The 21050-nt window shown below is 41.9% G+C and overlaps 1 protein-coding gene across 4 annotated transcripts in view; it reads right to left on the reverse strand.

The window, feature by feature from the left end:
* Positions 1-21050, reverse strand: part of C2CD3 (C2 domain containing 3 centriole elongation regulator) — a 49697-nt gene that overhangs the window by 12263 nt on the left and 16384 nt on the right. For all 4 annotated transcript variants that reach the window (XM_066990048.1, XM_066990047.1, XM_066990049.1 and 1 more), the window contains exons 14-27: positions 20763-20914; positions 19147-19390; positions 18385-18568; positions 17192-17372; positions 15266-15438; positions 14129-14246; positions 12548-12816; positions 11613-11702; positions 9676-10296; positions 8715-9032; positions 5256-5394; positions 3729-3796; positions 1861-2066; positions 723-823 (exon numbers count right to left, since the gene is read on the reverse strand). In XM_066990048.1, coding sequence (XP_066846149.1) covers positions 723-823; positions 1861-2066; positions 3729-3796; positions 5256-5394; positions 8715-9032; positions 9676-10296; positions 11613-11702; positions 12548-12816; positions 14129-14246; positions 15266-15438; positions 17192-17372; positions 18385-18568; positions 19147-19390; positions 20763-20914 — 2864 coding nt within the window. The remainder of the gene's footprint in view (positions 1-722; positions 824-1860; positions 2067-3728; positions 3797-5255; positions 5395-8714; positions 9033-9675; positions 10297-11612; positions 11703-12547; positions 12817-14128; positions 14247-15265; positions 15439-17191; positions 17373-18384; positions 18569-19146; positions 19391-20762; positions 20915-21050) is intronic.

Here is a 21050-nt window from a genome sequence, read left to right on the forward strand (position 1 = left end):
GCCTTTACTGACTGCGCCAGGTTTACAGTAAAACAAAAAAAAAACCTGCAGCTACCCATAGTGCAGCTGGTAGGGAATCTGCAACGCCCACCAGCAGCTGTCAGTCTGGCTGGTCAGGCCAAATAATGCTGGCCCATGGACCCTCTAAACTTCAAAGACACGTACAGGAGAAATACCACCTCTTACGTGCGCTAAATAAACCAACCATGAATTAACATGCTCTCTTATATGTTGCTAGATACATGTACACACTGGTGCTTGTTTTAAGGGACACTGAGCAGAATTTCTGGAGGATATCTGACAGTACTAGTCCTGGAATGCGCAATACCACAGCATTTCACCAGCCAGGAGGTATGGCAAAATGAAGGGGATACACCAGTAACACTCACTTCTAATTTCTTACTATAAAAAACCCTTATTCCTATAAAGGCCTGGAAGAAATAATTGCCAATTTTAGCCTTAGCATAGGGTAAATCCTAAAGCAGAAGGCTGGAAATGCAACAATCAGGAATCACCAGTGAGAAAAAGAAGATCTGGATTTCGTAGAAAGGTACATGTCCGAAGATTGCCATCTCCTGGGCTCCTCTCACTGGTAAAGGGAATTTGGTAAAATCTTTAAGTCCAAACACAGGGAAAGACCTCTGACAGGGCTTTATGTTTTCAGATACGTGGACTTCTGAGCCCCCAAAATGACCAAAATGACCCAGAGCCAGTTAACTTACGGTTCTCGAGTAGGAACACTAACTTCCTTTGACAAGGTATTTGACATCTGCTTGGAAAAGCTTGTAACATTACTGGGCAACGTTGGAAAGCTTTCTTTCACCTAGAATAAAGAGAAACACCACGTGTGAGATTTCCACAGTAAGAAAATAAATAAATTAAAGTACTATCTTGCTGCGCTAACAAATAAAAACTTAAGTTTTCTAAATTTAAATTTTCAAAGGATTTTGCAGCACTGAGCCAAATTACCACTTAACAACACTCTTATTTCAGAAGCATTTATTAGAAGGCAGATTCCAATATCAAAATACAGGAAGTCTGTTTTAAAGTCTTTGTTCATTTGTAACCACAGCTTCCAATTTACGTTTTCCAGTTCCAACCTTCCTGTATAAAGCAGGCATCCAAAAAAGGGAAACGTGGCTAATAACAGAAAATAAAAACCACAACAACACATGCTGAAAATAGTATCATAAAATATTATAAAAAACACAAAATGTTAACTCAGCAACAGGATAAAATTCTATCCTTTTCTATCCTAAAATTCTATCCTATTTTGTTTTTAGTAACTGCATGTGTTACATGTAGCGTGAGGATTGATGGATCTCTGCCCTACCAAAGAGGAAACTGATGGAAAGTAGGGTACAGCGACTCCATTCCATGTGTGTATCACATCCCAGTACAGCTGGAAAGTCGAGAGACTAAAACACACATGTGAAATGGCAAAACTTCCAGAAAACTAAATCCCTGTCAAATTAGAAATTTCCTAATTGGGAAAAGAGCAAATTTAAATTACGGTTTTGGGCATCAGCTACCAATCAAACGGAACAATGCCAGGCTCCCAAAACCACAGAATCACCTCCTAACGGTAAAAAATAATAAAATAATAATAATAATTTTAAAAAAGCACCCATCAGGTAACAGCAGAGTGATATAAGCCACTGGAGATGATCATGACCAAGGTTTAACTGAGCGCTGTAACTACTGTAGTCCTGCAGGTACTAAGGAACTAGAAAGCGATATTCTTAAAGAATGGATTATGTGCTTTTTGCTCATTTCTTCAGAAACCTAGTCAGTGCTGATTATTAGGAGTCTAATTTGATAAAATTTGATACACATAGGGTAGGAAATTCAGCTACATACTGAAGAATTTGGAGTCTGGGTCCGAATCCTCGCCTGCTTTTCTTCTTTGAGATTATTTATGTTTTGAAGGGGGGAAACTGCTATTTTGATCTGGCCTCGGCACTGCCCACTGAAGTCTGTAATGTTGTACCACCCGCACACCAGCTGGAAGCCAGAAAGAAGAGGAGAAAGGTCCACAGATGCAAATCCTATCACCCGCTCAGTCTCTGAGGAAGAGGAATATAAAGCACATATTAATTTAAGCTGTATGAAAATGAAACACTTTCAGAAATGCCAGAAGTCAGTCAGTTATACGGGCCTTGAAATGTGTCGAAGCTTTACAGGGAAAGACATCTTATAAAACTCAAAAAAAAAAAAAAAAAGACAAAAGGGTTAAAGGCTGAGCTCTCATGAGATGAGGAACAAGAAAAGAGTGAAAAAAAAAGTGGTGTAAAGAATAGGGTTTAAGAAAATAAAAAGAAACTTGTATTTCTGTTTTTACCAGCCTTCAAACTAAGATACCTATGGTGTCTGGCTGAGAAGGAAAAATTGTTTCAAGCAATTAGAACAGCTTTGTCCCTGCAGATAAGCCAAAATGTCTGTCCCTACTGTAGTTGTTGATAACCGGAATGCTGACACTGGGGTAGCTCACAGCAGAACAGGGGCCTTGCTGCAGGTGTAAGGAAGGACATCAGGGTAGTTCACAGCCTATCTAACACTTTATCAGATGGACTAGTTAACAAAGGGTTATAATAAAGTGAAAAACATTCAGTTTGAAAATGGGCTAGAAATAAAAGCCAGCCAGAGGCCTGTAAAAATGAACCTGAAAGCCAATCTGACGACCTCAGCAAACGCATTCTGCCTCCAGAATTGCATTCTCACTTCAGAAACTCACGTTTCTTCCCTTCTCGTGTTGCCTAAACTTTCAAAAATGCCCACTGGCATTACGCTGTTTCGTTTCTTGTGCGACATTTCGTCTTTTCTGTCTTGCAAATTTATCTGAAGTGCAGAACAAACAATCCTACCCAAGAAGAGGATGTCACTCGGATTATCTTAGCAGTTACGTTCAGCTAAAAATGTCTCCGCAGAAACAATGAAAGACCAGGGCAGGGAGAAGGATTGGCAGGAGAATCGCTGTGTACACACGGCACTCTGCACAACGCAGAGAAAGGCTGACTAACGCAGGAAGTTTATTTTTGAAGCAAAAATTCTGCCAGCTGAACTTTAATACATGAAAAGACATGGGGGAAAAGATCCAGATTTTAAAGCTCACAACACAGCAGTTTGAAGTGAAAAAGCAGGGCTGTCTTCCCAACAATAAACATACAGACTTTTAAACATGTGCTGGGCTGGTATCCATTAAATATTGGAGCATCTGGGCTAGCAGCAAAACAAGCAAATACCAATTTGGCCCGTTAGCAGTAACTTTTATCATTTAACAATACATAGAAGGTTCAGTAAAAATGCTTATAAAAAGCTCGTATTTGTTATTAGGCCTCCAACTGACCCAGTGACTGCTAATACTGGACACAAAAAATAATACTGGACACAAAAATAATTCTTAAAACGTACCCATGCCACTATAACATTATTTGAATGCAACAGCAGATGAAAAACACAGTAAAGAATGTATGTTCAGTAGGAAAATCCAGCCTCTAAAATGCTGTCAAATTAAAAAATGGAAATGCAAACGAACCAAACCTTGCCAGAAGATTAATGGGGAAAAGAAGGGTGCTGAGGGGCAGGAAATCAATGTGTATTTATCTACAGTATTCTTCTAGTGCAAAGCCAAAAATATTTTTACAATTCCACTCTTTAATTTACTTGAAGTCACCCAAGAAAAGGGATGGAGAAAAACTCTCTTCCCAATAGAGCCCTACAAATTTTACCTGCTGCTTTATGCCACACTTTGAAGACCAAGGTTTGCTGTGGATCCAGCAGAAGTTCTTTGGATAATCTGTGAAGAAGAAAATCATATTTTGTTATGTGAAGAAGGAAAAAGAGCAAGTACAGTAAAATGTCTCAGAAGATTCAGTGACACTGTATCTACCCAGACAAGTCAGTTTCTTCCTGAAGTGATGAGCAGCAAAAAAAAAAAGATCACCAAGTCCTCAAAAGCATAACTATCTTACATGGTTTGGGCTTTTGATTATTCAAGAAGTGTTTCCCTCTCCTCACTCTTTCTGTAGATTTAGAAGTTAGGCCATGGAAACCACAAGGAATTTTAGGAAAGAGAAACAGTCTCATGACTCAGTAAGTACAGAGACAGCAAAACACTGGGGTTAAGGCTGAAAGCTGTAATATCTGAAAGCTGATTTCTGGAAAACAAAACCAAACCAAACCAAACCCTGAACATTGAAATGAAAAATATCTTAGCGGAGCAGCTTTTAAGTTGCTTAAAGCAATTCAGATATGAGTTGGGGCATAAGCAACCTCTGAAACAAACCTTTAACCTTCAGCTATTTGCCCTTCAAAGGTTTCACCTTCATATTACAATTCCCTAAAGCCAAAAACCCAACTCAACAGTTTGGTAGGAAAAGCCCACTCCTGTGCAGTCGCAGGAGTGACTGAGGGATTTGCAAGCGTTTTGTGACGGACAAAATAAACCAGGTAAGCTTTCCTGTTGCCTGTATCTGACTTGTTTCACCTCGTTTAGAAAACACCCTTGGCTATTGCTTTGGCATTCATTTAAGATTTGGTATGGAAGCTCTGGAGAAACAACAAGATTGCAAACACAGGTTTATTACTGACTATTACAAGGTACAAACTCATCAGCTGAGGTGCTTTGCAGTGGTCAATTCACCTGCTCCAACCTAGGCTCTGATACCCCAGTCCGAGCTGTGTTTGCTATAGTGATTTGCCAGTTTGCTAAGCATAAAACGAAGGAAAATGTACAGAAAAAGCCAATAAACTGGATCAAATCTTTATGTTATCTTCCCAAGAGGCCTTTAGCCATTACCAGCCCCTTCCCCTAGATGGAGAAACTACGGATGAGTGGAAACAAACTGACTCATCCAAGGTCTTAAGCCACAAAAACGCAGCGGAGCCAAGGTTCAGTGCAGGTCAAAATGCCCTTCCTCAGGTTAGCTTTAAGATCAAGCTTCCTCACGTAACTTTTTACCCAGGGTAAGCACGTGGCAATTGTAAAACATGGAAATACGCATTTGTAGCTGAGAGAAGCTGAACAAGACTGCTCCTCAAAGCTGGCCGAAGCACCTTTTAGAGCTCGCAGGATCAAAAGCTGGAGCCTCTGAATGAACGGGAGTCTAGGCTTACAGCTGATAACACCCACGAGCAGGAAATAAAGCAGCAAGCAGAAAGGCACCCCTAACTGGGTGTGTTATTTTCACACCTAGCCACTGGCTGACAGACCCAGAGGCTCTGCGAGCACGTCTGTGCGAGTCCACACCACGCACCTCGCTTGCTGCTGAAAGTCCCAGACGGGCGAGTCGGTGTTTTCTATCACCGAAGTGCTTACTGGAGCATCCGCGCCAGCAACAGCAAACGTCACGCAGCTGCTGGGTGCTGTTACTTCCCGTTCTGTCAGAGGACTCCCTGAAATCACACAGAATTAAAGTCGGATTTGTCCGAAGGATAAAAAGCTTATTAATAACGTCTGTGGAAAGAAGTAAAGGAAGGATTAGCAGTTAAAAACTGTTCATTAACAAATAAATTCACCATCTAGGAAATGCTCCTTCTCACTGGCGGAGCTGAAAATACTTTGGGTTTACAAAAAGGGGCAAACGTTACACGAACCTTTTATAGAATAGAAACAGGAATATTTAAGGATGGAACAGAGAAAACGTTTGCCCAAGATCATCTGAGAAGTCAAAGGCAAAGCTAGGAATAATACCCAGATCCCTGGGACCCTATTCCAGCACTCGATCACTAAGAAAGTGCTTGTGTGCTCCCACCAGCCCTGCTACTGCATCAGTAGGAAATTTGAGAAAAAAAAAAAAACAATCTCGTGTAGATGAGGCCTTAATATTTTGGTCAAAACATCAATAGGGAAGGAAAAATAAATCGCCTTCATGCCCTAGCCCGGGGAGCTACACAGGGAGCAGCTGAAGTTGTACGAAGTAGCTTCAGCAAATACTTAATTTGGTTTTAAATAATTTGGTTTTAATCCCTACCCAAAGTGGATCCTTTGTGATTGCTGAGCTGAGCAACTAGGGCTGCAGTTCACTCTGCAATGCACCTATGAAAGCTTTCGGAAATTCCTTGCATAAGCACAGTTCAGGGTTGGATATATGACCACTTCCTCCCTCATTTGTCCTGAAATGAGCTGGGAAAACACTCGTGAGAAAACACGTAATGAATGAACTAGTCCGATATAACTGGGTGTGCTTGCACTTAGAGGCAGGAAGTTTATAATCAGAGGAACGCAAGATCAAATTAAGGGACGGAGCTCGATATTCCCTAGATGCCGCTGGATATTATGGATTAGAAAGTACTGAATGAAGGATGCAGAAATTATACAGTCACCCGTGCTGAATGGCAGCTCAAAAGGGAGGCTTAGGGCCTCTGTGGGGGACGGTGACCTGCAAAGGCACTTAGGAAATTCAGAGAAGGAATCAGAAGATTTCTACCTCCCTGCTACCTCCCCTCTGCATGCGACCCTTCCTCCAGGCTCGGACCCTCTTTGTCACTGTCACTTTAGCGAGATTAATTTGGCTTGCAGAGCTGTAGAAGCATTTTACTGCTAATGGAGCCGTTGAGATGCTGAATTGGTAGCCGGCAAAATCTGCTAGGAGAAATGGATTTAGCCAAGGGGAAACAAGGTCACGCTTTGCCATCAGATACCGCCCTGTTGTTACAGATTGCTTCCTCAACTCTGCTTTCCAAGGACTCTGCACGTGGCTTTGGACTTCTCTAAGACTTCGCTGTCCAGAACGATCAAAACCGATGAGTATGAATCTGATTTAACTACAAAAATCTCTTTTTTCCTGCAGTCTGATTCGCCATGAAAATAAATGCGATTGGTTTGCTGTAGCTTACGGAGTTACCGCTCACTTATTATCCCTTAACCGTGAAGATTTAACCAAGAAGAGGATTTTTTTTTAAAAAAATATTTTTTAATATGAAAAATGGCTTCAGTTAAAACATGCCACACAGAAATCCTCTCAGTTTGGCAAGACGATAGACATGGCAAGTCAAACACAGGCGTGGGTTATGTGACATCAGCTTAGAGAAACGAGGACCTGTCTAGACCAGCTCACCGGCTCTTGCATGTAAAGGCAGACCTAACAAAAAAATAATAATCAATTTTTGTAGTCGAAGTAGAAGTAATTTCATTCCTTTCTGACGTTACGAAATGTAGGTTCTTTTCTTTGTATTTTTGGAAGACGGTTAAAAAAAAAAAGAAAAAAAAACGGGAAATGTCACTCCAGAACACCAAAAAATATCAAGAGACTTGGGAAAACATTTTGTAACTTCACTCAATTTTTGAAAATCGTGTGTCTTAAGCAGTTCTTCCAAAACTGCAGGAAGTTTAACATCCATTACCTACCGGACTGGAAATGTATTCTAGCCTTTTTATCTGTAAATGCAAATTCTTGTTGTAACCTGCTTATATATATGCACTGTTCCAGTGTATCCATTGCCTCACGGTGAGTTACTTCTAAAAATATCAAGAGAAGGTAATTCGTTTGAAGACAGAAACATTGCCATAGCGTACGCCTCCAAAAGACACCTCCTTATCACTCCCAGAACTTTGCAGTGGCAAATAATGTTGCATCAAGTTTCCAAAGGCTACGAATTCCAAAGGATTATAGAATCACTGATTATAAAAAAGCCACCTGTGGGGCTCACTATGGATCAGAATGAATTAAATTATGGCTTCTCTTTGACTCTCTTAGCTGTGACATGCCAGAAAATGCTGAGGGCTTTTTTCTGCCATGTCACCTAGACTAGGAACTAGTTGATTTTAAGGGAGACATGTCCAGTAAGCTCACCTCGAGTCAGTCCCTTATTCATATTTGGTAACACCGCATATTTGCATCTGTAACGGTCCAAAAGAGACCTGATCGCTCCGAGTGCTGAGCAAACACAAAGTGAGCAAGTCGTGCAGCATTAAAGGTGCCCAAGGTGAAGGGTGAGGCACTTCTCACCTTTAATAAACCAGATTCGTTTATAGACCGCAACTTGAGGCAAACAAGGCTTCCGAAACTGGAAACTCGCCACGTTACCTTACTGCACATCCAGAAGCAAACATCGCTCGCTACGAAGGAATATTTTAATATGCTTAGCATAAATTTAAAAGCGAAGGGAATTCTTCGGTCACACTCAGCACAGTGAGCAGCCACCTCGCTGTAATTCCCACCGTACAGAGCGAGAAGCAGGGCGACAAGCCTGGGGGAGTTCAGGCTGCTCTGCCCTCACACTGCCCTTCCTCCGTGCTGCGGCTGGCAGCCTCCAGATAGCACAAATAAAGCCAGCTTTACAAATTGATTATATGCTAAAAATGCAAATTGGCAAGAGCCTTTGAGACAGGAGGATCTCGGGGTTAAGTTATTCTGGTAATTCTTAACTGCAGAATTCAGCTGTCATCTGTAACAGTGAACGTTATATCATTTATATTTTGGTTTTTATTAATAGAGAGGGGCTGAATAGTTTAAATTCCTGCTTCCCCTCTACTTTTTCTATGATGCAATGGTCTCAGGGTTGCAATACTGCGAGCCAAGATCAAAACCCGCTGCGTTCATTCACTGCTGGAGTAAGTTGGAAGAAAATTCCTGGGCTTTTTGTCTGTAAATTGCTCCTTGCAGTACCTCTAACGAGCAGAACCCAGGAAACAAACCAACCAAACAAAAACACACACATACAAATCAAAAACAAAGCCACCGCCAGCAAAAAGGGAGGTGGTGGTGGTTTACCTTTTAAACTTAGATGCATTGCTCTTTCCACGAGGACATTGACAGCAATTGTGTTTTCCAGAAACTCCACGTCGCCTTCTTGTGGTTTCTCACTGGGGATTTCTGCACTTACGATATCCAGATTCTGACAATGATTTTCAGCGACCTGTTGGCTCGGGTCGGGTGCTTTCTCTGTGCTCTCGTCTTCACTACTGCTGTATTCCTCAGCACAGTGAAGTCCGCTGGTCAGGGCAGCAGAAGTGGAAGAAAGGGCAACGTGAACACGTACAGCAGCCCCCGCTAGGTCTGCAGCATTGCATCTGAACAACGGGTAAACTCCTGCAAGAGAATTCACAAACAACCAGCTAAAGAAGAGAAAGAAAGGATAGGATCTTGGAAAAAGCTGGTCCAGTTCATTATTTTAAGATCTCTCAGCAGAACGATTTTGATTTTCAGTGTGACTTCTAAGCCAGGTATCACACAGTGAAGAATACCAGCTTGGAAAGGTAAAAATAATGACCAGATCTCCAAACGGTGCACTTCATTTTCTCACTGGTAGTTCAGATTGCTGTTTGAAAACGCGTCAACTTCCTGCGAGTCCTGTGAAGAGCGCCTCTGCATACACACACGATCTTCTCTTGCTTAGTCCTTTGCTCTGACTACAAACCTTCAGCCTTCTTGAGATATTCTATTCTCACTCTATTACGATGCCCAAAACTGCCATTCTCAAGGAACATTCCTCATTAATCCAGCTAGGCTAATTGTTATTGCTCATTGCTACCAATTTTGCACCCATTTAAGCTTGCTAGGTTTTGAATCCAGAGAGGCAAGCATCCGAACCTTGTTTATCGTCGATGAAAGGAGGAGTTGAGCGTGTATCGCATCGAGGACAAAACAAAGCTGTACATTTTTTGCTTCACTATGGATTTAAGCAACATCAATAAAGAGGACTAGAACATGACAATGTTCTTTATGAACTTACCACCAATGCTCAGCGTTTTCCTTGACCTCTCTGCTAACGCTCCGAGGTCGACATAGGCGGATCCAATGAGACGATCTGTATCGAGTGGTCTTTCCGCGTCATTTTCTTTACCGTATGCCCACCACACCTGGATTTCTAGTTTCTCCTCCCTGAAGAACCAAATCAGCCCTTGGCTCCTTCTGAGGGTCACTTTGTTTGCTTTCTTAAAGTTCACCGTGACTTTCTTTGCGTCGTCACTCAATTTAGGCCTCCTAAGGGAAGTCCACGTGGCTTCCTGATCGTATAGCTTATACCTGAGGTAGCAGTAGGTGCTTCTGTTCGGGTGCGCCTGCCCTGCGAGCAGCACGCAGTGCACAGGCAGCCATACCCTTGGGGTTGAAATGGTCACAGCCACTGGACTGTCACTCTGATCCCATTCGTCACTCTCATCCAAACTGTCCTCAGGGCTTTCCTCACTGTTCCATCCCAGAAGCTTCGCAGCCTCCAAGACACGCTCTCTGTCACCGTGATGAGCAAAAGTCACAGAAAGTTCCAGTCCTCCCCCAACGGCCTGCATGATGTTTGTGCGGCGTGAAGGCGTTACATCTTCAGCTAGGGTAACGGGGTACCAGCCTGTAATACCTTCAGGAGAAGAGATCATAATTAATTAGACTTTTCCTACCCTCTGAAAACATCAGCAAAAAAAATCCTGCACTCTGGTCGTCAGCCAAGAACCAGTACTCGAAGCGTCTATTTCCTGTGAGTTTGGAATTCATTTCTAGCCTGAAAAAGCAGCAAATTGTTAGACCTCAGACAACTTCACAGGTAGTGCTGATCCAAAACGCATTTTACTTTCCATTTCATTAACAATACTCATTTTACAATAAAACTACATCCCATGAATCTCCAACTATAAAATCAGGCATTCTCAGTTTTTTCCTCCTCTCTTCCGATTTTCTTAAAAATTTCCGTTCCTATTTTCTTAAAAATAAACCAAAGACTTCACGGTTGGCGAAAATGGGCGCTACACTGAAATTAAAGCAGAAATAAACAAGATGATAACGAAAACATAATTATGTTAATGAAAATCATCATTATGATAACGAAAACATCATTTCCTACAGGAAAGATGGGGAGGGACTCTTTATCAGGGAGTGTGCAGATAGGACAAGGAGTTTAAGGCTTTAAAGAGGGTAGATTTAGATTAGATATAAGGAAGAAATTCTTTACTAAGAGGGTGGTGAGGCACTGGAACAGCTTGCCCAGAGAAGCTGTGGATGCCCCATCCCTGGAAGCATTCAAGGCTAGGATGGATGGAGCTTTGAGCAACCTGATCTATGGGAAGGATAATAAAGATATTACACAGAATCTTTACCTCTTCTATCTGGTGTTAGTTTGTATCTTACAAAATCTTTACCTCTTCTACCTAGTGTTACTTTGTATATTACATTCAGTTAAAAAAAGAAAAAGTTAATTCAACTTCTTTTAATCTAAGCTTTTGTTTCCAGCTTTGACAACTCAAAAGTAATCACTGGTCCTCCGCTGAACGCTACAGCTCTTAAACTTTCCATCTTAAACTTGAAAATGAAGAGCACCAAACAAAGTATTAAGCAGGTTACTATTCCTTCAGCCAGTTCAGCTGTCAATTGATGAGTGTCTCCAGTTTCTAGCCTGTACAGTTCCTTACTCTTAATAAGGTGCAAATAGCTGCTCTCTTGCAGTTTCCAAAAAATCCATGCTAGCAGTGTAAGTTGTACTCAATGCACAAGATCCTACACCCTAAAAACTGATCTTCAAGCAACATCTCATTTATGAGCTTTCTAATACAGGATTTTTAATGAAGATGTGCAGTATCTGAGAGAACTTTAGTCTAAAAAATACCGTAAGAATCAAAATTGTTTTAAGCAATTACAATAGCATGTACACGGAACGCTGGTAGCGTAACACTGCTGCATTACCAGATCTTCTTCTCAGTAGGTCTCTGGTTGGAATTGTAACTGTCCCAAGAAGATAATCTTTTGATGTCCGAGCTGCCAATGTGTCAGTGGCTGGAAAACAAATAATTTTGTAAATGCACCAAGCTAGAACGGAAGATTTAGAAGCTATTCAGACTCTGTCTTCTTTGAAAGAAAGCTGCATCGCCTTAACAGCAAACAGCTCATCTGTCATACTTCAAACACTTTAAATCCATGAAAAAAGGAAAAAGAAAAAAACAAACGGTGCAGAAAATATGAAGCCAAATTCAGTGAGAACCAGGGGTGTCAACAAAGCTCGTCTGTAAGTGTTCCCAATGCACATTAATTACAGGATACGTGCTCCACCACCACTGAATTTGGAGAAGCTTTTGGGGAATGTTTCCACAGGTGAGCACTAAGTAGTCAGTAGGGAGCTAGCGGTGTACTTTACTACAGTTACTCTGCATGCCACTCCTGACTTTTCTTGCCCAGAAGTAAGAAACAACGTCATCTTTCGATAACTTTTGTTTACAAAGTAATTCTACAGTATGTTGTCGTGTTATGAAAGAATCTTGCTTATCTGACATAGGATCACTGGAGGATTTTAAGCTGTCGTGTTTCTGAACCTCCATTACCTCGTTCATAAAGCGAAGGCAATAAGGCACACCCATACAAAGCCAGTGTGCTTCAAGAGTTAAGAACTATTACTATTAATTGTTATCTTTTCGTTTAAAAGGTGATCTTGATTGACTGGAGCACTGGAAGCCTTAACTCTTTGTGCAAGGGGAACAGTACCCCCAAAGCCTTCTCTGGAAGACCATTTAGGTAATTACATCTATTAGCAACTGCACAGAATAGCCTGTCTTCTACGCTGACAATTAAAGGACTGGATCATCATGCAACTACACTTAGTCATTATAATCACTTTTTCTCCTTACCTGACTTGACGCTCTGATGGTAGACAGAGAAGACGATATTGGCAGCCTGCAAGAGCTCTCCCAGACAAGAGGCTTCTCCGCTGCTTTTCTGGATGATGAGGTTACAAGGAAACTCTATGTGGTGCTCAAACTCTGGGCAGAAAGTACGAGCCACGGCTTGTGTGTTGCGCCTCTCTGTCTCAGGTAGGAAGGAGAGGTGCACAGAGACATAAGCGTTAACTCCCACACCTGCATAGTACTGGACCGAAGGGTTCTTTTCTGCCACAGCTCTTCATTTAGCATGCAAAAAGAAAACGAGAATGAGAATGAATGTAAAGTACGAGAAATCTAGAATTTCAATTAATTATTCAATTAATACAAAGCTTTCAAGTCTTTGTGGCAAAAAAAAAGATGAGACAAAACAACTTGTATTTTAAGTCAAAATAGGTTTTTGCTATAGATTATTTTCATCATTTTTTTCATCTGAATACAGTAGGAAAAGATACAAAATGATGACAGTAACTATGACAAGGTCCAGCACTGGTGGCTGTGCTTTTATCCTTGTCAGGATCTGAGACCAAAGTCATTGAGACTCAGCACCTTGAAAAACATCCCATACTGTAGACAAAACTGTAGGATAACTTCCCAGAGAACCTACTCCAGAAGGAAGTAAATGGCCAAGCTAAATTATTTTCATACCTGATAAGCAAAAGGAGGTGAAACTAACAGATGGGGTGTTTTACAATAGAACAGACCCAGGTATTATTCAGGTCATACACCTGATGTATAAAGAGCTTGCAGGTCATTCAAAATGAACTTCTTCAAGCACGATATGGTAGTGATCTTCATTGTAAGGACTATACTTGAATTAATCAGGATCAGGAGCTCAGCAACACTAAAAAAAGATCAGTGGGCAGTACTCTAGAACAGGAGGAGTCATCCTCTCTTAGCTTACAGAATTGACTCCCTCTCTTCCACCTTTTTATTTTACGCTTAGAATGCGCAATTTTCAAGAATTAAGTTCATGCGGTACCGTGCAGTAACAGCAGCAGCCTTCTGGAGAAAAGAGATGTGTCACCTACCAGTTAGTTTACCCACGTTTCCCCAGTCAAATTCAAGAAAACAAGTCTTAGCTACCTTTTAAATAGCATCAGTAACACCAAGATCCAGTGCCCACACAGACACCATTTTATTTCACCCTTCAGTATTGGAAAACGTGGAAGGAAGTAATACTGCACAAAAGGCCAAGGGACCAAAAGCTATGGCTAGAGCTTTGCTTCTAAGAATACCATATGATGTCTTTCCCAGCTCTTCGCTTTGCTAAAGCATTGCAAGTCTAAACTACTTCATTCTCAACATTACAGCCTCAAGCTCGCTGTAGTACGACTGCTACTACATTGTTCTGCAGTTTAAGGGACAAAAATAACCACTGTATAAAAATATTTTTACTTCTGATCAGAACCCAGTTTGAATCTCGGTCTCTGCAGATGGAAAGTTGGCCAGTTACAGTTTGTCCTAATCTAATGTTTCAGCCTGCTGCCTCCAGATAAAGTTATTTTAAGAGGAAAAAAAAATAATCTTTCTTTTAGGGCTAGGCTTTACCTGGCTGCTGCTTGCAAACCAGCTGCTCTGTGTATTTGTACAGACAGAGAAACAGCGCGAGTGGTTGTTCCTGCTGTTTTCACAAAACGGTGGTATCTCACGCTCACATCAAGCAAGCCTGGATTCAGTGAAAGAAAGAAAGCAAGGAAACGGTCAGCTTTTTGTACAGTCGCATCCAAGAGAATCAACGCTCAGTTGTAACTCTTAATATAAAATTTACTCTATTAATGCATTAAAAAATCCATATGGAAGAAACAGAGAGGTTTAGCTGGGAATCAAAGATTGTTGAAACCGGCTGTGCAAGGTGCTCTGCTTCCTTACGGGCTGCTACAGGAGGCACGAAAGATTTGGAGGCACAGGAGGGGATTTTAAGGACTGCAGCCTGCAGCCTGACCTACTGGCAGTCAGATCAGACGGTCGTAATGGCTCCTTCTCACTGCCAAATTTATGACATAGTAAAACCAGGACGGCCTCTTTAACCCAGATGCGCCCTCATGTGTGCGTTTATTGTAATAGTTTTTAAATATATTACTGCAGTGCTTCAACAGATCTTTTTAATAGCACTGCAGTGACAAAAGCTTCCATGAGGTTTTCTGACGTGGCTAATTTATTACAAAATAACTGAAGTACACTGAATTCCCTCTGCGACCACAGATTTTCTTTGCATTTTTATGTCCACTTTTTCCAAGAAGTTGCCTTTCATTTTTACAGTTAATGCTAAACCTCTGATGGAAAGAGGTTATAGAGGTTTCCTCAGTGGCCTTCCCAGTGCTGATGTCTGTATTATTTGAAAGAACTACCGCAGAGCAGAAAGACGTCTCTGCTCATACCAAATACCACGCACAGCCCTCCTTCAGACCTCCCATTCCTCACCTTATATGGGAAACCTAACTGAGGCTAATTTGGCAATTTAGCAGGTCAATACATAGGAAGAGCTTTTCTAAAACTTGCTAGGACTTTGTGGTTGCTCATATTTCTCACTGACTCTCACTAGGTGAAGAGTCCAGTGAAATCTGGGAGGAAAAACACCCCTGGCTGATTATCAGTTGTCAACACAAATACATATTAATTTATCTCGGCAGTGAATACGCAGACTCTCATCTTATAGATGAGTGAAAAAGCACAAGCCTTCCTTACCTGAAGACCGCAGATGAAACTCCTCTGAGGAATCAGTCCTTGGGACCAACGGAAGATTAAATGTCTGTATGTCTATTTGCTCACGATGCTGCATAGTCACCATGGCACACAGCCGCGACAAAGGCAAGGTCCCTTTGGCAACCATCTGGTCTCTGACATTGGGGTAGTAATACCTGGGAAGACGCAAAGGCGCAGTGTCAGTCACGCTGCTTGGGCAACGACAAAGTGATCATCATTTCTCTCAAAACTACACAAAAGTCCACTCTATTTTGCGTGTCTTCCAACACGACCTGTTAGACTCCTGACAGCTAAGGGATAAGCCCACGTAAGTAAATTCCCAAAGGAAAAAAAAAAAAAGACTAAGTGCTCAAGGTAGATAATGCTACACATGTACACTTGTACTAGTCGTAGCCAGGCATCTAGCAAAAACTCTACTCAAAATTGGCATCCCAAAGGAAAACAAGAGAAGGATCTAGCACACAATATTCCCCACTCTCAGCTTCTGTTAGTAAATCAAAACGTTACTTGTGGAACAGATTTGTGGTGCCAGTTTGTGAGTGTATAAAGTGACTCAAGACAGTTTCTAACTGTGCTACTCTGCTTCACTCAGCTTAAAGCCAGGTTTGGCACCGTATCTACTGAACCAGGAGACCAGGAGAAAGGCATCCACTGTGTTTTCAGCAGCAGTGACTGAGTAATGTGGTAGTAACATAGACTTGGGTTTCTCTTTGCGTTTTGGGGCAATGAATAGACTGTTTGAGTCCTGGCTGGAGCACTGCCTGACTTCTAGTCCCAATACCTTGTTGTAGTACACCTGCTGGTTTCTCTCCTTCCTCCCCATGCTTCTAGAAGGAATTCAAGATGCTGCTAGTGTCATAGCAAGAACTCTATGATTTGGAATCTTTGGAATCTAAGCTCCTCCCTAATTACTAGGATCTGTTGGCAAGCTTTTTTCATTTCAAATATTGCGAGCTGGCAAGAAGACGTCTACATAATTCTCAAAAAGTTTCCAGCTCAGTAATTTGTTCCTTTGTACCAAAACAGCCTAAATCTCTTAGCCAATATATGAGAGTGGTTAGGGCAAGATTAAATTGAAGTTACAAAAGTGTGTATTTGAGATGCCGGGTACTAACAATTCGTAACTTCAGCTGCTCTGGTCATTACCAACATTGATGTGAACACATCCAGCATATAATAACGAACCTGGGAATTTTTAATAGCTTGGCTCGTTTCCTACAGAATGAACAGATGAGTTATTTTAATTAGGCTTTTCTAAAGTTGTCTATCTTTATGTTCTCTACTTTCTGTTACTAGTAATTAGCTTCAGCTGCCAAAGAAACCATGATTTGAACTTCGCTTAAATGAGACCATTTCATCTTATCATGAAACATTGTGCAAATAGGCACAAACATAAGCTAACACTCTTCAATCATCTAAGAAGAATATTAGAAATACAAAACAATAGATATATTTATATATTGTAAACATTTTACGGTGTATTCTCTTGAAGCCAGTGACTTGTATTATGGAAAAAGAACAAAATAATGCAATCATATTGCCAGGGTGCTATTAAAATGTAGACATGCTAAGTATTTCAACATTGTTTTTAGACCACTATGCTGGTAATAAAGTGGAAAAAATAACAAAATATCTTACCCTATGCTACCCTTTCCTTGTTACAGCTTTATTAGCCAGCACACGCTTGCTAATGAGCTTGTAAGAAGAAAAGGCTAATCAGCACTTCTAGTGGAAAAAGGCTCAAATGTCTTAAACAATATTAAATGCAGCTATTCATCACCAGATGCTGATGAGTTAACCAATTTTTCCCTTACTATTCAATAACCACAGCTAGAGATTTTTCAGTAACAGACACGCCTCCATCTGTACTGCTGTGACATCTACGAAGAATATGATGTTATTCTGTACCTGCACCAGACTTCAAACTGGATTCCTCCTCCGACTGCTCCTGGTGCCATAAATGCACCGACCAGGAGCCTCTGAACTGGGACATCGGCAGGAACCAACAAGGAATGGTGACGCTCATCATTAAAGACAGGATCAGGAACGCACAAAGCGGTTGCTGTGCGAAAAGGCTTTAACTTGATGCCTGCGAGTCAAACGGAGTTGGTTAAACAGCCACCGCTGAATTCAAATCCAAGCAGAGAATCAGAGGACAATCACAGTCTAAGTTTCAAACACCTGAACTGGTTTTGGGGAAGTTAATGCAGAATCAGAAGTGCTGGGAAGACCTGTGTAGGGACAGGAAAGCAGTGCTGGGCCTGGAAGCAATGCGGCCACATTCATGCAGTGTCACACACGTGCTAAAAAGCCTGGCCAAAATCAGAGCAAAACTGCTCTGTTTGTATGGCTCTATGGGAACTCCCTGCTTTCGGCTGGTGGAAGCACAGGAAGCCTCCGTGCAGACCACACCATGAGGCACAGAAACATCCTAGTGCTTCAGCTGTCTGCGTTAGCGGGTTCCAGCCCTCTCCTTTTTGCAGTCCTTCAGGAGGCAGGACCCACGGACGATAAGTTAAAGCCTCCTGACGAAATGCTTGCTCTTCTGAATTTCACTTCACAATTCTTTTCCGAGCAATTCACCCACGAATCTGTGAGACGCGGGCTGCAAACTGTCGTTAAACGTGGCTGGAAGCTGACACAGCCCACAGCAGTTGCTATGGAACAACGTCACTGTCATTTTTCAGAGGAAATATATATTAGTGATTTAAAGTACACCGAGCCAACGCAGTCCTTTTTCTACAACTGCAGTTTTTTAAATACTCCTTGCTACTCCCAAGGATTTAAAACAGGTGGTCCTTTCTTGTGTATCCATAAAAATTGAGTATGTCAGAAGACTTGTGCATGCCAAGTCTTTGTTGAATTTAACCGTACGTGGTCCTAGTATTCCCTGCAAAGCTGTTCAGAAATGTACTGCGTGAATAGATTGAAAACCAGGCACCTTTTTTTGCTGGAAACTTTGCCACCTGCCTCAGCTGAAGCAAACTTTTAATTTACCGACCGAGCCCAAGTACTAGAAGGTCACTACCTGTACCGAGCTGATCTCTGAGGAGATATTTAAGTAAAGCTCTAAATAAGGAGGTGTCATAAAACAAACTTACCATCCTCATGCAGTTCAGTTCCCTGCAATGCACCAGAGCCAGGCTCTTGAACCGGGAAATAGTACTGCACGTAGCAGTCAGCCTCCCCCCAGACTGTGGACTGCAGGGGGGTGAGTCCTTTCACGCTCTCCACGTGAATCTCAAAGACGTGCTCCGTCAGTTCTTCCCCTTCTCTCCCTAACAGCTAATAAAACAAAATGCACATGGAAAGGAAAACTGTTTAGGAAAGAGCACACAAGCATTAGGAACATGAGATTCTAAGAAGCTCAGACATCTGCCATTTTTTCCCTAAAGCTCACAGAAATACTGAAAGCCTGATAGTATTTTTTTCCTGCAGACACCAAAAACCACAGCACATAAAAAGCTTGAAACTCTATGTGTATACAACCCAAACGTAGTGGCAAAACCTGTATGGTACAGAATTAGGCTGTGAAAATTACGATTTTCTAGAATTATTTTTACTGCATTTGTCATGTAAATAGAAGGGGCGGACATGCAGGGCAGTAAGAAGGGGAATAATGTCCAGACTGGAGACAAAGCAGACGAGAAAGGAGTATAAACAATATAATTTTGCACAGAACACGATCATCCATAACAAAAGTCGGTTATAAAATCAAAAAGATTGGGCATGACTGGTCTGTCAGTGAACCCAAAGGTAAAATTCTTTTTCACGTGTCCTTAGCAGCAATATAAGCAATATAAAAAAAAAATTTTAAAAAAAAGCAATATAAAAAAAAATAAGGGGAATTTAGCAAACAATACCATTGTGGGCTTTGGGGGAGGAGGGTCCAGAGAGTGGGCAGGGCGCTGGGTGATGGGAGGCACCATTCCTTCTTCGTTTTTTAGCCTTTGCAGTGCCACTATTTGATCCGCTGACCCCATCGCCAGAATGACCCGCAGGCTTCCGCTTTTACTGCCGGTAAAGACATCTATCACGGGCATGTAGCTGTCCACAGCAACCACGGGATACTGAGCTTGCAGGAGCAGGTGGGAAATCTTTGGATCCCTACAACAGATTAAAACAAACAAACAACAAAGCGTGAGAGTGAGCCATCTGTATTTGGTCACGATCACACAACTCATTTTAGATGGAACATTCAATGTAATCAGACACCAACCTATTTCTCTTCCCCCAGAATTCAGCCCCATCACATCACAGCCCTCATAAAGCCCAGCTCCATGTTCTGCTGACTGGAAAAGGCTATTTCTGGCAATGAGAGCTCTCGGAAAACAAAGTGGCCTTAATCATAAGCCAGCCTAGAGATCTGTGAGCAAGGTGGTGAACTGGAACAAGACCTCTATCAATTTACTGCAGCCATATATGATTTTTATGAGGTAGTTGTATGCCTTTGGAGATGGGACTTGGGCAGAAAGACAAGCAGGGACGGGGACAATCTCCCGAAGAAGTGCAAAAACCTTTAATAACACACCGAAGGTACACACAAGCAAAAGATAGGCACAAAATATATATGTATATTGCTTCTTTGGGCAGCCTGGTCTCGTGGGAGGTGTCCCTGCCCATGCAGGGAGTTGGAATTAGGTGGGCTTTAAGGCCCCTTCCAACCCAAACCCTTCTATGACTCTATGAAAGAAAACTAACAAACAAACAAACAAACAAACAAAAAAAAAAACACACAAAAAAAACCCAGCCACAAACAAACGGCACACTAACAATTAATAATGTAGCTGCGAGCCAGCTCCAGCACCAGCTGATTTCCACCTACGACTAGCCTGACCAAAACAAAAGGAACTAACCCTTCCCATTGGAAAGAATCTTTTCTGTACGGTATTGCTATTAATTTAAGTTATTTTAATCTGGTGTTTTATTTGACTGAACGAGAAGCCAGAACATTGAAGCAAAAAGAACGAAGAGCTCTGGAGAGACCCACTGGGTAAAATAACAATTAAGACGTGCAGTAGGCAGGTTTGTGACACCACGAGCACGATCCTGTGCCACGCAAACCGGCAGCATCCCTAGCGATTGGATCCAGGCAGAGCAGAACCAAGAACAAAATCACTCCACCAGTCACAGCCTTGGAAAATCACCCATGGAATCGCTTTTCCTGGGCAGTCACTTTGATCTCTTGTAGCTTTACTCTTCCGTAGTTCCGCAAGTTAACCTGGATCCCAGCCTGGCACGGCGCAGGGTCTGTTTCTCACTGCCTGCTTCTATTTCTGTACCAGGACACTAGAATTTATTCAGACACTGATCAGCGTGGAAGCGTCAGAGGGAGCTCGAGCGTGACAAAAACGCCTTTTGCTACAAATCATTGCTAAGAACCCTCCCACAACACCTCAGATGCCACCCTTCTCTTCTTTCCCTGAGCACCCGTTAGGATTTCTTCCGACCCGCTAAAACGTGGAACAAAGCTGTTTACTTGAACGAGACGTAGAACTGATGAAGAGGCAGCTTCACTAATCCCAGCAGCCTGTCACTGCCAGGGCTTCCCAGCTTGTTCCACGCTTCGATAATCATGACGTTGTTCTTCAGTCGCTCCAAGCGCTTGGAAGTCAGTGAAAAAGGCATCACCTGGAAGAATTTAATTCAGAATTAGGACACGGAACACGCTCGAAGTTATTTGCTTCGTGCAGAGAGTTCCGGTAGCACTGTATTAGTCCACAGCGTACAGAACTGTGTGCTTCAGAAGTGGAAATTAAAAATTAAA

Source organism: Anser cygnoides, chromosome 1 (genome assembly GCF_040182565.1).
Source record: "Anser cygnoides isolate HZ-2024a breed goose chromosome 1, Taihu_goose_T2T_genome, whole genome shotgun sequence".
Taxonomy (NCBI): domain Eukaryota; kingdom Metazoa; phylum Chordata; class Aves; order Anseriformes; family Anatidae; genus Anser; species Anser cygnoides.